Genomic DNA, 17,750 nt, shown 5'->3' with positions numbered 1-17,750 from the left:
CAAAATTATGATACATTGCATTAGAAGCACTACCAGTTTTACCTCTTTCCCCCTTTCTGTTACCGGGGTTCCCAAACCTTAGCAAAAACACTGGGTTATGATAGTACAAATGTAGCTGCCAAGGGTCCATATCATTTTATGGGTTGTGATAGTACAAATGTAGCTGCCAAGGGTCCATATCATTTTATGGGTTATGATAGTACAAATGTAGCTGCGTCCATATCATTTTATGGGTTGTGATAGTACAAATGTAGCTGCCAAGGGTCCATATCATTTTATGGGTTGTGATAGTACAAATGTAGCTGCAAGGGTCCATATCATTTTATGTGATAGTACAAATGTAGCTGCCAAGGGTCCATATCATTTTATGGGTTGTGATAGTACAAATGTAGCTGCCAAGGGTCCATATCATTTTATGGGTTATGATAGTACAAATGTAGCTGCAAGGGTCCATATCATTTTATGGGTTATGATAGTACAAATGTAGCTGCAAGGGTCCATATCATTTTATGGGTTATGATAGTACAAATGTAGCTGCAAGGGTCCATATCATTTTATGGGATAGTACAAATGTAGCTGCCAAGGGTCCATATCATTTTATGGGTTATGATAGTACAAATGTAGCTGCCAAGGGTCCATATCATTTTATGGGTTATGATAGTACAAATGTAGCTGACAAGGGTCCATATCATTTTATGGGTTATGATAGTACAAATGTAGCTGCAAGGGTCCATATCATTTTATGATTCTAGGACAACTGCCCCCCGGACAACTGCCCCCCGGACAATTGCCCCCGAAGGACAATTGCCCCCGAAGGACAACTGCCCCCCCGGACAATTGCCCCCGAAGGACAACTGCCCCCCGGACAATTGCCCCCCGGACAACTGCCCCCGAAGGACAACTGCCCCCCGGACTACTGCCCCCGAACGAAAAAAAAACTAGTATTACAGATGTACGGGTTGGTCATTAATTAAAAAGTCACCGTCGGCAACTTACCGCCGCAATTCACATGTTTTACTCTATTGTTATCTGTGATAATTGTTACGTCATTCATAAATGTCGGCATGATGATTTAACTTACCGCCGTAATTTGCATACATTATACTCACTACATTTACATGTTTTACTCTGTTGTTATCTGTGATAATTGTTGCGTCATTCATAAATGTCGGCATGATGATTTAACTTATCGCTGTAATTCACATAATTTTCTGGAACATTCTTCTCCTCTTTTCAACCAGTTAACAATTCTCGACGTGTTTAAGTTACACAAGTATTTAGTAGGTGTTTTTGTTTACGACTTAATACACAATAATTTACCACACTCTATAACCGATTATTGCACGCTGTTTAATTATGAATACAATACATGACAGAAGGCTCAGGGCAATTTATGTATTCCGCCAGTGAAGACATCAGTTGAACAACAATCAATATCATATACAGGTATTGTGAGTCGTAGAGTTATATACGGTATAATAAGTATGGATAGTTCTAACGTTGCACTCTAGCACTCACACTATCATACTCTCGTACGGGATCGTTCAGGTCCAAGTCAGGAATTAGTCACGACTGAGAAGAGATTTCGGCTTGCCAGATTCACCTACCCGAGTGCTCGTGTGCTTCTGGATGTTTAATTCTCACTTTAAGAATACTTCCAATACAATGGAATTTACAAAACAACTAAATATAGAAAATCACACCATAAGATCACGCCATCATAAAAGTTATTATATACTTTTCTCTAACCAATCATGTGAATTTCGGTTACATCATGTTTGCCCAGATTCGTCATCGCCAGTCTATTTCTGACTTATGGCCTATGCCGACGGTGACTTTTTAATGAATGACAAACTAGGTTTTTTTTTCGTTCGGGGGCAGTAGTCCGGGGGGCAGTTGTCCTTCGGGGGCAGTTGTCCTTCGGGGGCAGTTGTCCGGGGGGCAATTGTCCTTCGGGGGCAATTGTCCGGGGGGCAGTTGTCCGGGGGGCAGTTGTCCTGTTACCCATTTTATGGGTTATGATAGTACAAATGTAGCTGCCAAGGGTCCATATCATTTTATGGGTTGTGATAGTACAAATGTAGCTGCCAAGGGTCCATATCATTTTATGGGTTGTGATAGTACAAATGTAGCTGCCAAGGGTCCATATCATTTTATGGGTTGTGATAGTACAAATGTAGCTGCCAAGGGTCCATATCATTTTATGGGTTGTGATAGTACAAATGTAGCTGCAAGGGTCCATATCATTTTATGGGTTGTGATAGTACAAATGTAGCTGCCAAGGATCCATATCATTTTATGGGTTGTGATAGTACAAATGTAGCTGCAAGGGTCCATATCATTTTATGGGTTGTGATAGTACAAATGTAGCTGACAAGGGTCCATATCTTTACAAGTGAGATGACAAGTATCACATGCAGAATTAAATAACATGCAAAATCAAGTATATTTGTATTCACACATTTCCACCCTTGTTATGTAGCTTAGATTTCAGAGCTTACAAACGCAAGTATTCTCAGAATTTCCACCCTTGGTTATAGCTTTAATAGAAACAAACCCCTATTTGATTATGCTTTGAATGTATGGTGTAATATGAATCAAAAGTATTTGAAGATACTTGAACTCCTCCATAAACGAGCTGGTCCTCAAAGTTCCCTGTGATACTAGTACAGGTTGGATTCATGAAAATTTGGGTTGGGTCAGCCCTCATTTTGTAAATGGAAGTGCCAGCTGGCAACACTCGTCTACAAATCCGTAACAGGTAATGCACCTACATGTAGTTACCTCACTGAAATGTTCAATCTTTCCAACCAAATTCATCTTCATAACACAAGACAGGCCAGTAAAGGTAACACATACAACCCTACAGTTAAACTGAATATGGGAAATGGGCATTTTACTATAGTGGTGTTGTTCTATGGAACAATCTACCCATATCCATAAGATCAGCACTGAACTTGTCAATATTTAAAAGAGATCTTCAGAATGTAGTCTGGTAATACAATTTGGATATCTTTTAAAGTACACTTTGCATCTGCAACTTTCTGTCCTAATTTGTCCCTTTGTTTGTTTGTTTTTTGTGTATGTAATCTTGCAAGAGGTTCTATTAGGAGATCAGTGCTAAGGCCAAACAAAAAAAAATGTGTGGTTCCTATTACATGGTCTTGAAAATAAGGGTAGGTAGGTAGGGATTTTTTTTTATTTTTTTTTTTTTTAATTTCTATTTTGCAGGTATGGACGGGGTTGAAAATACAACTAGCAACTCAAATATATGTACAGAGCAGACTTAAATTCACAAATCAAATTATTTTTTATTTCTTTTCATATGATAATTCAGTAATACAGATTCCTTCACAATAACACTGACCAGTTGGTTTTACTGGCCTGCAAAATAACAAAATCAACATCCAACTCTGAATGTTATTTTTTCAGGTTACATTTCATGTACATTTATACATTATATTATTCACTTCAACGTTTCTTTCCAAATGGGCGTTGAACAACTGAATGGTTCCCATTGTCTTTACATGTAGTACAAATAGGTAAGACTGTTTTGTAGCGCTTCTTCAGTTCAGCATCAACTTCAGCTCCAACATCACCACAGTGGCAACATACATCTTTTCTACCAATATCAATCCAGTCCTCTCTTCTCAAATAGATCTACCAATGAGTTATATAATTCTTGTTTTTTGGTCAGTGAAACGCCACTACAGACAAGAGAAATTAAATGGACATTTATTAAAAATACTTTTCACTCACCCACCTCAAAGTATTACGAACATATATACACTCATAGAGTTAAAGCTGGAGTTATTTTTTAAGTAAAATTGAATATTCAACCTCGCATGCCTTAATTAAAAATTTGTGCGCAAAAAGTCTGACTATTGCGCCTAGCCTGTAACGACGTATGAAAATAGTGGCGTTATAGAATAAAAAAACGCAAACAAAACATTCAAAAAATCACGTCACGTTTACCCACAACAAATTCATCTTACGTTTCGTCTCTTCCCTTACAATGTCTTATTTTTCCAAAAGAATGGCACAAAAAATGCTTCGAAACAACGAAGTAAAAAAAACAACAACAACGGAGTAAAAATAAAAACAAACCTTGACGAGGGTTTCTTCCGAACAAATTCCCGTCCACCTGCTATTAGTATTTCGAATGCATTCACGGCTTTCGTTGTGGTTTCCTCAACAATATCCTCCATTTCACGAGAAATAGGGTCTCGTTGACATTGAACTCGTACGTATTTAATACTAAAGTTCTGACTGACGGTGCCGAGTTGAATATTGCTTTGAGTAACTTCCATCCACGGGCCATTCATTGAACTCGAACATTCAATACGACTCTGGTAATATTTGCATTCCGAATAACCTGGATGGTGGTCTTCTAACAATTGCTCGAATGTCCTGTCTGAGTTACCAGTAGTCAGTACAGATTTTTGCTGAATGTGGTCGCATCCTAGATCCTATTCCTGCGAATTCAATTGAAAACACGCCGTGTTCGAACAGGCGAGAGGCCATTTTTGTTTTCAAAGCATGGACGTCGTAACTCTCGCCCGAACTCTCGCGCTTTGCGAGATTTGTAAATTTTCGATTTTCTGTCGGGTTTTCGGTATTTTTCAGAAACCTCGAATAAAAAGTCGGCAGTCGGGGGTTAAAAATTAGGGTCGGTCGGGTAACCGGAACCACACAATTTTTTTTGTTTGGCCTAATGCACTGAAATGGTGTCTGTATATGAAAGATTAATAAATAAATAAATAAATGCAAATATCCACAGAATTTCAATCCTTGGTTACATCTAGAATGTCAAAGCTTACAAACGCAAGTATTCACACATTTCCACCCTTGTTTATATCTTAGAATTTCAAAGCTTACAAACGCATGTAATTCACAGAATTTCCACCCTTGGTTGTACATGTAAATGTACAAATGTATCTTGTAGAAAATGCAATTACTCCATACAATAATATTTTTATGATTACATATTTTAATTTTTTAATCTAAGTTTCAGACAGTGCACTGAGTATTACATTAAAATAATAAATAGCGCCAATGGGCAAAAACATGTAGTACAACTGTATTTGGCTGTTGTTATGGGCGTGGTCTTGTTGCTAGGCATATTTGCACACATTTGAGGAACCTTTATCACTTGGCTACTCTTCCCAGTTTTCATCTTTGGAATGTAAACCATCATTTGTGCCCGAGAGTAATGAACATCTAACAAGATTTTTCAATGCAAGATGGTAAAGGCTTAGAAATCTTCAGAATTGCTGCCTTCCTGTTGACTATGACGTCAAGTGCACACGGCAAATATGTGACTTCTAAGCATGTTTGTTCTAGAAAGACGGATATTTATTGATCATAAGTCAAATTGGCCATAATTTCACGACCTGAAAATAATATACTACTCGCATTTGGTAGGGATCAGTCACAGATTTTACACATAAACACATGCATCAATACACACATACATTGTACACAGTAACATACATTTCACCATGCGTATAGCACACTGAAGCTCAACTACATTTTGTATTTTGCATTGTTTCCACTTGTATGTCATTGTAGCCTATATGACCATAGAGGGCACTATATTAATCCTTCTGTAATGGAGGCTCAGTTGTTTTTTTCAGAGATACAAAATGCTTTGCTATTGTTTTGTAAAGGGAGCCTTGGACATGGGCCACACCTGGCGGAACTCCAGTAAATTGATAAGGGAAACCTGTAACATTTACATGCTTACTGGCCTTTAAAAAGGTCAAGTCTGCTGACAGGCGCCACAGCCTTTACTTGAACATGGAGTCAATTATGTGTTTCAGTGGTCAAATACACGTTCTTACTATCCTTGACATCGATTAACTAAACATATTCACTCCTCAACACCATAACATGTAATTTACATGTGATAGCTCATTTTTTCCTCAACAACAGCAACTTGTGTCTGGTACATATGTACATCGCATGGATGTATCTATTACCTAGTAATAGGGAGGTGGCCGCATGTACATTTTACCACGAAGGACACAATTCATGTGCAATGGGTTAATCTAAAATCTAAAGTTTGTTGATCAGTAAAAGTCATTATTGTGATGGCCAAGTAGAGTGCATATAGTTTAGGGTGTTGTGTATTTTTGTTCATTGAGCACAGTTGAACAGGTGAAATCCATACAAAATCGTAAGTGCTAATTCGGTTTGGGGTACGGGTAGGAAACACAGTCAAGGTACAGTACTAACCACAGTCTGTGTACTAACGCACATGTTGACGTCGACCTGTATTACAGGTACACAGAAGTGTAGTTCTCAACTTGTCATGCTATACTGCAATTTATGATGAAGCAAACTGAATCTTTACAACAATAACGACATCGTTACAAAGTGATACAGAACAACAGGTTTTAGGTCAAATATGTTTATCGCCTACGGAAGTGTGCCACGCTCTCACCATGTAATTTTACCGAACAAACGTTGATTTTTATGGTAACCTCATACTGAAAAATGATCTAAAATAACATCAGGCTGTTGTACAGCTAGGTTGGGTGGGGTCCATGTGAATGGAAAATCGCTCTCGTGGATTTTAATTTGCGTGAGCGGTTAGCGAGAGGAACAATCGCTTGCCTCAAAATACATGCCCTGCACTGATAGTGATAGTACGATACAGTTTACTGTGAACCATTAAAAACGTAAAAACCAAACTCCACCTCCAGTCTGCTGAAACTAAAATCATGTGGGGATGCAACAACATCATAAAGTTGATAGGAACGCTGTAGGGGAAGCACAGAATTCTGTGTGAGAGTAACACTATTGACTAGATGTAATTGTGATGAAGTAGCCTTAGTTACAGAGGAATTTGAAACGCATATCACAAAGTATTTAAAAGTTGTTACAAAATATTATAAGTTAATTTCTGTTTATAGAGTTAAGTAGTTATTATCCCTTGGTACATAGGAAGTGTACTTAACTAGTGAATGAACCATGGGGATGTCTTGACAAAAAATCCCAAATGAAAGTGATATTAGATATTAACACTAGGACAGATTTACATAATCTAATATGCAGATCCAATTGTAATACTTAGAGTAATCATGTGATGACAACTATCCAATGAGTAGCATGCCAATTCTTTAGGGAGGTGTTATAGATTTTTACTAGTTTTAAATACTTGTGTTTTTATGTTAGATTTGGATTTAGAGTTCACATGGAATAATAAATCAAGTCTCCTTCAAGTGAAAAGCTGTTGTGCTGTATGCTGTGAGATTTGTCGTCCTTCCCTGTGTAATGACTGTTTGGTAACGTTTGATAGTTCAGATCCGGAATAGAACGACAACTACCTACTCCTCAACAATATTCCATGGTGGCAACGGTGGGATCTACAAGCTAACCAGCACCTTAGCTATTCAAACGAAGCAGTGGTTGTGACAGTCTTCAGTGTGTTGGCCCTATTACTAGATTTACTTGATAGTTTGTTTCTGTTTTCTGTCATACGTTACGTGTGTCGTGTTTTCTGTATTCGATACTGTACTGTAAATTATTATCCAACGTGGATAAAGTCCTTATTGACCAGATATTTGGTGGTCCTATCTTTAAGTGCTTTCGCTTGTTCACTTAGGCTCTTCATCTCTCTTAGTTTTTGCTCTACTTCTAATTCACTTTTCCAAACCCCATATTTATTTCAAACCGTGTGTTGTAATTGAACTGTCTATTTCTTTGTAGTTGTTTGTGCATCATCAACTCATTACTGTAATTTTATTCTCTTTTTTATGTTTTGGAGCTGCTTCTCTTTTTTTGTTGCTTTCTGTGAGTAGTTTGTCTTAATTGGGGGGGGGGGAGTATAAGATGTTATGTGGTCTTATTTCTAGCTTAAATACTACATAACATTTCTTGTACACATTGATCTAACTATTGCATTCTTAAAAGACAAAAAATTACCTTCCCATGGAGCAAGTCTTTATAGTGTTGTCCTTAGTGCATATTAGAATGTATTTACAACATAAAAATAAATAAATTTGAAGGTTACCAGCAGTTACAGCAAAATTTTGTTACTAATTACATGTACAAGTCACTTCGTCTATTTTCGTGTCTATGTACTTCCAGGTTGCATAAACGTTAAACATGATACAGTCGGCCCTATAATTACTAAGAAATGACAAAACCGTTCGCAAAATAAAGTTCAGGATTTTAATTTTTCAAACTGAATATCAATATCCACTACACATTCAATAACTGGTTTCGCGTATTTAGAAATGTGCCCCAAAACATGAACACGGAACACGGAACACGGAATCGTGTCAGTGTTACTAAGTTAGCAGTTTCATTGTAGGCTGTAAGTTATACCGGTAAAAAAAACGATCATCACATCATGTAGGAAGTACAAAAACATAGAACACGTTGTTTTCTTGCTGAATAAACTCACTGAAATAACAACACGGTCAAATTGCGTCTTCGATTTTGACAGCCACCATTGTTATGATTGAGCTTCACTTAGTTCCGTTGAACGTGGCCGGGCGAATGCTGACATCCAATTTGTACAGCGTTTTTACAAAGGGAGCTCGTCAATAACCTACCGAATAATTAACTCAGAAACGTAGTTTAAATACTAACTGATCTAAAAATTACTGTTCAGAAAGACTACGCATCCGTACATAAATACGAATTCATGCGACAAAGATTTCAACTTTACTATTTACTTGTTACAGTGTAGAGGCGCTAGGCCAGCCTTACCCTTATTATACACATATCATCGTACAACTAATTTTATTGGCTATAATATTACCTACATTTGAAAGGTCTCACTTGATTGGCTCATCCTTCGCTATTCCCGTTTTCAAGAGACACCCCGCCAGAATAAAGTGCCACGTAGTACAGCAATGGCGTGAGATCACCTGTTGGGCGACTTTCCCACCGGGTGTGCTTTTCGAAAACTACACAACACATGCTTTTATGACACGGAATCAGAGAAAATCTACCCCGTTTCCGAACTAATCGTAATTTTATCGCGAATAGACAACCGGAGTTGGTCAAAATAGCAAATTAAAAATCAAATGAATTTTACTATGACTGTGAATTCATCATATAGCCGGTGGTTTGAATTCTGAGCTCCCTAATATACCTATCTAAAAGTCACTATCCCGTCGGACTACCTGCAATGGGCATTTTAGAAACCTTTACTGGTCCTTACAAGTTACAGAAAGTTACTAGACTCGTGGGATAGTGGACCAGCGTGTATGTCGAACCCTTGCCATACGTTACAGCATAGACCCTCCTGGTTACAGTGGTAACACTCGTTCATGTTCGATTACCTTTCATAAAGAAAACACAACGAAATGGTTGAAGTGATCTTTTTTTTAAATTTCTTTTCATCACAACAACAAAATCTGCGCGATCAAAAGTGTTGTAAACTAAACCAGAAAGAATTATCGGGCTGGCTAAACTTCCCGATGAACTGGAGTAAGGTCCAAGTCCAAGATAGTACGTGAGAAAATCGTCTCAAACTAGCGATACAACTTTCAAAATATAACTTGACATGTTAGAGTTATACAATTCAAGACGGGTTTTCACTCGAAAACAACAATTCTGTGAATAATGACACTGAACGCAGCGATTTCTCGGACGATGTTACCACTGCACTGTAACGTATGGCTGACAACGACTTGCTTCTGGGTTAGTCCCACGTGCATCCGGGTACTTGGGATTGTCGTGCATTACCACATCGGCAATTTTGATGCTGTAATTTTGCCACCAATATTGATCGTACAAAAACAAAACTCCATAAATGAACCACAAAGTACTTTCCCTTTCAAAATGTGGTAATTTTAGAAAGAGTATTATCATTTTTATTGACGACTGACTCTGTCAAAAATCGTTCGATACACTTCAGTTCAGGTGCTAGGCATGGAAGACTTCTCACAATGATAATGAGGTGCATATACTGGAATGAACCATTCTGTAGGAGGGGTGGAGATTGGATTTGAAGTTTACAACCCTTTTTCGAACAAATATTTGTCATTTGGGCGCACAATGCGTAGAATTAAGACTATAGCACATATTACATTGCTTGTTTGACGTCAATAGTGTCTTTTGAAAAGTTGCACTTTACCTAAAGTCTCGCGGACTGATTTCCAATATTGCGTAGGTCATAATGCTCATTAACATATTCATTTTTTTTTCAAATTTCAAAAAAAAAATCATAAAAAATAGAAGAGAAGAAATTAACAAATCTAAGTAAGCTACCCCCTGTGCATCAACACACCAGATATCAAAGCAATCTGACTTGAAGTTTATGAGGAGTTGATGAAAATGTCATTTTTGGAAAAAAAATCATAAAAAATTGAAAATGGCACAGATCAACTTGGCATGAACAAATCTGAATAGCCTCCCCCCAGGGAACATGCACACCAAATATCGAAGAATTCCGACTGTCACTTTCGGAGTAGATAGTGAAAATATAAAAGTTTGACGGACACCTATGATTCACTCTACTCTCTATACCTCAATACCCGCCTATACCTAAAGCTACGCTTTCAGCTTTCGCTGACAGCGGAGCTAAAAAACTATGGTAACAGGCTTTGTTTTTTGGACAAGCATGCTTTCTTAGGTTAATGTATGTAAGAGTGTATGATACATGTACTGCTTAATTACTGAATATCGTTCATTATTCAAAATACTCATTAAAGGAAAAAGTTGTAGCAACAAACTTCATAGGACAGGTACGTATTATTATGGTTGATGTATGTATCATATTATACGAAATTTGAAGCTTGCATTTTTAAGATACAACCTACATGTAGTTACCTAAAATCATTAATTATGCAAATTTTTCATTAAAATTAAGCTATATAAAAGATTTTATAGGACATATCCGCTTGTATGTACATATGTACTAAAATGTATTGAAATTGAAGTATGCAGTCTTAAGATATAGCCTAATTACCGAAAATCATTAATTATGCAAATTATTCATTAACACTGTAAGGTACATCAACTAACTTTATAGGACATACACAATTTGTTATGGTTAATGTATGTACTGAATTGTATTGAAATTGAAGTATGCAGTTGTAAGATATAGCCTAATTACCAAGAATCATTAATTATGCAAATTATTCATTAACACTGAGAGGTACACCAACAAGCTTTACAGGACATATGTGATTGTTATGGTTAACGTGTGTACTGAATTATATTGGAATTGAAGTATGTATTCTTAAGATATAGCCTAATTACCGAAAATCATTAATTATGCAAATTATTCATTAACACTGTATGGTGCATCAACAAACTTGATAGCACATATGTGTTTTCTTATGGTTAACGTATGTACTAAATTATGTTGAATTTGAAGTATGTATTCTTAAGATATAGCCTAATTACCAAAAATAAATAATTATGCAAATTATTCATTAACGCTGTAACGAATTTTATAGGACAAATGTATGTTATTATGTTTAACGAATATACTAAATTATATTGAAATTGAAGTATACAGTCTTAAGATATTGCGTAATTAGTTGATTTCATTAATATGCAAATTTCTCTAATTAAACATCAACAGATCTGGCTCAAAACCTAATCAGGTCTAGCTATTACCCTAAAGATTATATATCCCAAATTTCATTACAATTGAGCCGGCCGATTTTTAGAAAATGATGACACAGACAGACACACACACACACACACACACACACACACACACACACATACACACACACACGCACACACAGACAGACACACAGAGACAGACAGACAGACAGACAGACAGACACACATTCCCCTTTTAATACCTCCCGTACCCTTACGGGAGGTAAAAATGAGAAGGAAATAGTCCTAAATCGAAATTACGTTTTAAAAGTGACACTGTTGTTGTCTTCACATGACGGATACGCTATCAGTTGATATAAATATAATCTGTGGCAAACAATAGACATCATGTGCAATATTATGGCATCATGTAGTCTTCTTGCTGTATTTCAAGATAAACCACGCATAGTGTGAGTCTGTCAGTAAGTTCTACACATAGAATTGGGTATAATTTATAAAAAGTACGACGGAAAAATATCAATAACACATCATCGAGTTCTAAAAATGAATGGATACGCCTCCTATAAACACGTACATTTAGTATTTACACACAACAATATACAACTGACAAATCATGTACCTCTTCGCTTTTTCGGTTTTGTGTCCTTTGTGATGACGATCGGAGCTGGCCATTCGTCCTTTGCTTGTATTTTTCCAGTTTGTACACTTACTACGTCTGCTGCTGGCAACTTTTCTTCCGATTTCTGTTCGCCCTTCGATTCCAGCACAATGTTATCATTGTCGGACGCCATTTTGGCCGCTTGTTCATTTATTTATTTGTTTGTTTGTTTGTTTGCTTGTTATGTCCAAGAGAGTGGCTGTACGGCCGGGTCACTGGAGTTCAGAATAGGTGAGTTTTACAAATATCGCAATTTAAAGGAACGGACTCAAACCAATGTGAAACTATTTCGTAAAGTAAACAGCCTTGATTTTCAATATTCTGTAGATAATGATTCCCCAAATGATAGATCGCCACCATCGATAGAATTTGGCAAACTTTTGTTTTTAGCCAGTCTCGGATCCCACTGTTACATAATCGTTAAATAAATATAAGAATAAAAATATTTTTAAAAAAAACATATGATAGTTCAAATTGAGAAGTATATCAATACATTACTTTTAGAAGATGACAATCTGATGTTGCGGCTATGTACGTACATTTATCTAATTAGGGTGGACCATTTTAGGGAGCCGTCATTATTTATGGCCTGGGGGGGGGGGGGGGTCGGAGGAATTTAGGGGGGTCACTTAAAAATTGGAGATGGCCAAGGTAGGGGGGGCTACTCAAAAATTTGTTCACAAAACTTCTGTACTCGAAAATGGTGAGTAAACTGTAACACCAAATACAATTTTATTGTCAAAATTTCTGATAAATGAAAAATATGGTATAGAAAATACACAAATTGTCAAAATTTCTGATTATTGAAAATTATATTCCAGTGAATTTTGTGACGTCATCCCTCAACATTATTTCTGATAATGTACACTATTATTGCAGATGACATACATCGGCACCAAAACCCTGTGTAAATTTAATTCAATTTTACTTTTCACCATCTGCAAATTCACTGGTATTGGCAAAACTGTAAAATAATAACAATAATGCACGCCCTGCAAACTCAAGCAAACTTTGCACTCCATAATGTACTTGGCTGTCGCCTCGCACAATTATGTCATGCAAAGGTTGCTTTTGCCCAGTATCGGCTGGCAGGGTGTGCATTTATTGTCTAAATATATAGAAAATGCAATCCCTGAATCACAGTTTTGTAGGATGTCATCTGGCCTGATAGAATTGTTGCAGTACATGTACTGGCATAAGATCTCACAGAAATGAGAAAACACTGTTATTGCGGATTCCCTTTCTGTACTGGAGAAGAATATGAAACAATACGGATAATCGATTTGTAAATGTAGTAATACTACATCATCAGAAAGTAATATTTCTCAATCTAAAATCAAGTTGATATATGGAAAAAAACTTGCAGACTAACAAGAAATTTTGCCTTTAAAAAATGGCGGGAGAGTTTTTAGTACTGAAAGGGTTAATAGCCGACAGATTAAATTAAGTACCAAGTGATAGTCTAAGACAACTTTGTTTGCTTTGAATGCTTTCAATAAGTACACATGACACTTTAAAATTAATGGCCACCATGTCACCATTTTGTAAGTAGCTCAGTATCTCAATACATATTTTGCAGTAACTAACCAAGTGCACATCTCCTCAATATCTTGTTATCACCACATGTATAGTACAAGTGATGAATGCCTGTAGTTCATATACCACACATGTATACAATATGATTACCTTCATGGGGTGATTTAGTGTCATTTGAATTTGACTTACTTTTAACATATGTATGAATCTTGACCTTGATCTCTCTTTTTTATTTTTTATCAGTTCATCAGTTCAGATCACTAAAATTTAGAACCTTTGATAAATTCACATTTTCTGGTAATGGTATGCAATGATATACAAGACTTACTTCATGTGTAAATGATATGGGGACATGGGGGGGGGGTTCATCCAAATTTCTGATGTCAGGGAGGGGGGTCATTGATTTTTTTGAGGAAGATTGGGGGGGGGGGCACTCGAATTTCCATATTTTACAGAACAATTCCTCCGACTCCCCCCCAGGCCATAAATAATGACGGCTCCCTTATATCCTGGGGAGGGCTTGGAAGATTGGGGGGGGGGGGGAGATGCCAAATGGAGTTGCTTGAAAAAAAAATCCGGCTATGAGTGGGTGATGGAAAAAAAAGATGGACCACTGCTGCTAGAAAAAATATCTTGGCAGGGAAATGATGCACAAGTTCAAGTGTACTGTGTCAACCTGCTAGTACCTCTCCAACCAGCTGCAGGACACTAATTGTCAAATCATGACAAACATTTTCAAACACATGTCAGTGACCAGTCAGTTTCGTTGGCCTGTGGTACATATATATATTTATTCTTGTCTCTGTTTCTTCCATAATTTTTTTAAATGTTACGTCGTGTAAGGGTTCAAACATAACTATACATAAAATTACACACATACATGTATTACCTAGCTACCACACTAGTTACAGAAAATGCCGTGTAAACGTTTGGCTGTTTCACAATCAGTGCTTCACTTATCTTGCACTTTGGGGCAAAAGTGCACTTGGAGTTTTGTAATGGTAATCTTCATACTAATCTTCAAATTATTTTAGTATCTCCAGTATGTCAGAAGGAATGAATACTTCCTATTGCGGACACTACAAGTATCGACACTACAAATCAAATTCAAGTTTCTATTGTACACTAGGTATGACCTCCTAAAGTGCTCTAACATACCAGTGACTTTACTATACATGCAATATCAATGCCCCTATACCACTGTTACAGGCCCACTTTTATAACATGGAAAACATATCAAAAAAGTTCTATTTACTTTAGCTTTTCGAAGCTTGGCAATATTACCTCAGAGACTATGAATAACCTAAAAATTGCCGAAATAGAAACAAAAACCTCCAGATCTGCCGGGGGAGGGGAACCTTCCTAACCCCAGAGGCTACTCATTCGTTAAACCAACAATAAGATTCACAAGTTCTAGGGGGAGACCCCCTATGACCCTCATAAGAGCCTGGTAGCCATGTCCCAGTCTCAAATCAAAGTTCTTTCCTTCACCTCTTACTGTCAAGATGCTATGAAACTTTATTTCAAAAATGTTTCGACCATATGTAGTTGCTTTTTTACATGTTAGAACTGACTTGTAAAGCTTGAAAACTGAAAGTATCTGTAAATAGCCTGAACCCCTAGGAACCCCCCCCCCCCATGCACACACACTCACACAAGAGGTGGACATATCCCAGTCTCAAAGCTCCTCCCCTACAGCTTACTGTCAAGATGCTGTGAAACTTTATTTACGGGGGTCAGTGACTTTTTGTCAGTCCAATGGAAAAAAAAACACTGACCACCCCTATCCCCCCCCCCCCCCCCCCCCCCCCCCCGGCTGGAGAAACTGACCGGTCTGTTTGAATGTTTGAGCTCACCAATCAAGTTTCCGATTTGCATTTTCAGTGTGTCACAGTGTGTCATCATACCTGGCATAAAAACTGTCAATGATGTTTATTTAATTGAAAGTCAAACATGTATTGAAATATGTAGTTTTCTAAATACAATCTGTGCGTGAGAGAACAACATCTTTTTACTCTGTATTATCCTGTGCGAAAACCAAACAGAAAATTGTGGCAACAAAAGTAGGTTATCAACATTGACGTAAAAAAAATCTGAATACTTAAAGAAGGAAAGAAAAAAAAAGTTGCCATCATAGGCGAAGGAGAAAAAAAATAAATCACAGGCAAGCAGGTGGGAAAAAAGATAATGACTCACCACCAATTTTCCAAGTCCCCTCCCCCCAGGATATCAAATGTCTACCCCTTAGCATCATAATAATTTACAATTTGTTTACATGTCAATTATTGTAAATATCACACTTTCTTTTGATTTTTGAGATTTACTTTATGTATGTATGCATGCATGTGTGTGTGTGTGTGTGTGTGTGTGTGTGTGTGTGTGTGTGTGCATGTGTGCATGTGTGTCAAACTCGCCACATAAAAACCGCGAAGCTATTCAATGCAACCTTGTATATCAGGGAACCTTCAGTACTTACAGGGGCAATGCAAGCTGTTTTATTCTTATAACTTGGTTCTAACTTCTTTGAATATGGAATTTATATGTATTATAATTACATTTTATTTCCACTCAAATACTCAAACACGTACATTGCCAATTACCAACCAAAGCAATCCAATTTTTCGGCTACATATCCAACTACACTTCCAGCTGTAGTCAGAATAAATGCTACAACGAATCCTATTATAGCAGCTAAAACTGCTGCTGCTTTACATCCTAATGATTTTAACCATTCCAATACTATATTAACATTACAAGCTATTTATTATTATATACTTTATTAAAATAGAGTATATTTCCTGTAAAGATATATGTTCTAGTAATCAGAATAATACATTAGTATGCTCCTAAGATGCTGAATAAAAAGCACAGAAGAAGATACTTTACTCCTGCCCCCTACTGTCGGTATTTCGAAATAATAGCTTATATTGGTTTTAAGGGGGGGGGGGGGGGGAAATCAATAATAACCCTCAAAATATTAAATGTTAACCTACCTTTTCTTGTTCAACTCATTCAACTAATTAAAAAACACCCCTCGTGTGTATCAGATCATGTTATTAAAAAAAATGAAAAGTTGATATGTTATTTTGCGGGAAAATTGGAGATTTTTCAAAAATTGGTGATTTAAAATCTCCAAAAATTGTATTTCTTGGCATATGTATTGCAAACGTTACATCATTAGAAAGGAATTCAAATTTCCTAAGCTTTCCAAATATATAATGCTTGCTTGCATGTATCGTATGGAAGACAATGTGTTACCTCTACCCTCAACCTTTCAACGCCATTCTGTGATGGGCATATAATTTGAAATCGAGGCCAAACAGGTAGTGCATCCCAAATTTTTAACTGTTAATATTTTGTTTCTCATTCAGTAGACTCCAATGAACAAAAATACTTATGTTGGAGGTTTGTGGAGGGGGGGGGGGGGGGGGGGGGTGCACGGTAACCCCTCTGGCCCATGGACTATATCAATTTCCATGACATCTCCCTTAGATTGATGGTGATGATATAGCTACATCTATTTATACTAAACCTACTGACTCACATTCATATTTGCAGTATGGTTCATCACATCCTAATAATAAGTGTAAAGATTCCATTCCCTATTCACAATTACTTCGTTTACGTCGTATCTGTAGTAGTGGTTTGGATTTCAGGGAAAGGTCTGCTGAATTTTGTACGTATTTCCACCAACGTCGTTATTCAGTGTCAGTTACCAATGCGGCTTTACAGAAGGTGTCATCTTTGTCTAGGGAAGCTTGTATCAAATCACATGATCAGAGTAATAACGATCGTCCCATATTGGCTCTAACATACCATCCCTTTTCAACCAGAGTTAAGAACATAATACACAAGCATTTTAATATCTTACGTTCTAATAATTATTTCCTGAAGTACCTTCAACAGCTTAACTGGCGTCGTGATACCAATCTAATATGGTGGTCCATACAGAAAAAAGCATGGATTGGAAGTTCATGCTGATTCATTTCCATGCGATCGTACTCGGTGTGGTACATGT

At 37.0% G+C, this 17,750-nt stretch overlaps 1 protein-coding gene and 1 long non-coding RNA gene across 4 annotated transcripts in view; both read right to left on the bottom strand.

Moving 5' to 3' along the window:
• LOC144451919 (RUN and FYVE domain-containing protein 2-like) overlaps nt 1-12,333 on the bottom strand; it is a 97,971-nt gene extending 85,638 nt beyond the window's left edge. For 2 of the 3 annotated variants that reach the window (XM_078142825.1, XM_078142826.1), the window contains exon 1: nt 12,158-12,333. In XM_078142825.1, coding sequence (XP_077998951.1) covers nt 12,158-12,329 — 172 coding nt within the window. In that variant the 5' untranslated portion in view covers nt 12,330-12,333. The remainder of the gene's footprint in view (nt 1-12,157) is intronic. The other variant, XM_078142828.1, reaches the window with a different exon arrangement.
• LOC144452335 (uncharacterized) lies at nt 3,333-4,530 on the bottom strand. Its single transcript, XR_013482346.1, has 2 exons — nt 4,108-4,530; nt 3,333-3,707 (listed from the first exon to the last, which is right to left on the bottom strand). It is a non-coding gene; the product is annotated as an uncharacterized LOC144452335 (long non-coding RNA).
• Nucleotides 12,334-17,750: the final 5,417 nt, after the last annotated feature.

Source organism: Glandiceps talaboti, chromosome 22 (genome assembly GCF_964340395.1).
Source record: "Glandiceps talaboti chromosome 22, keGlaTala1.1, whole genome shotgun sequence".
Classification (NCBI taxonomy): Eukaryota; Metazoa; Hemichordata; class Enteropneusta; family Spengelidae; genus Glandiceps; species Glandiceps talaboti.
This window is presented reverse-complemented; position numbering and strand designations above follow the sequence as displayed.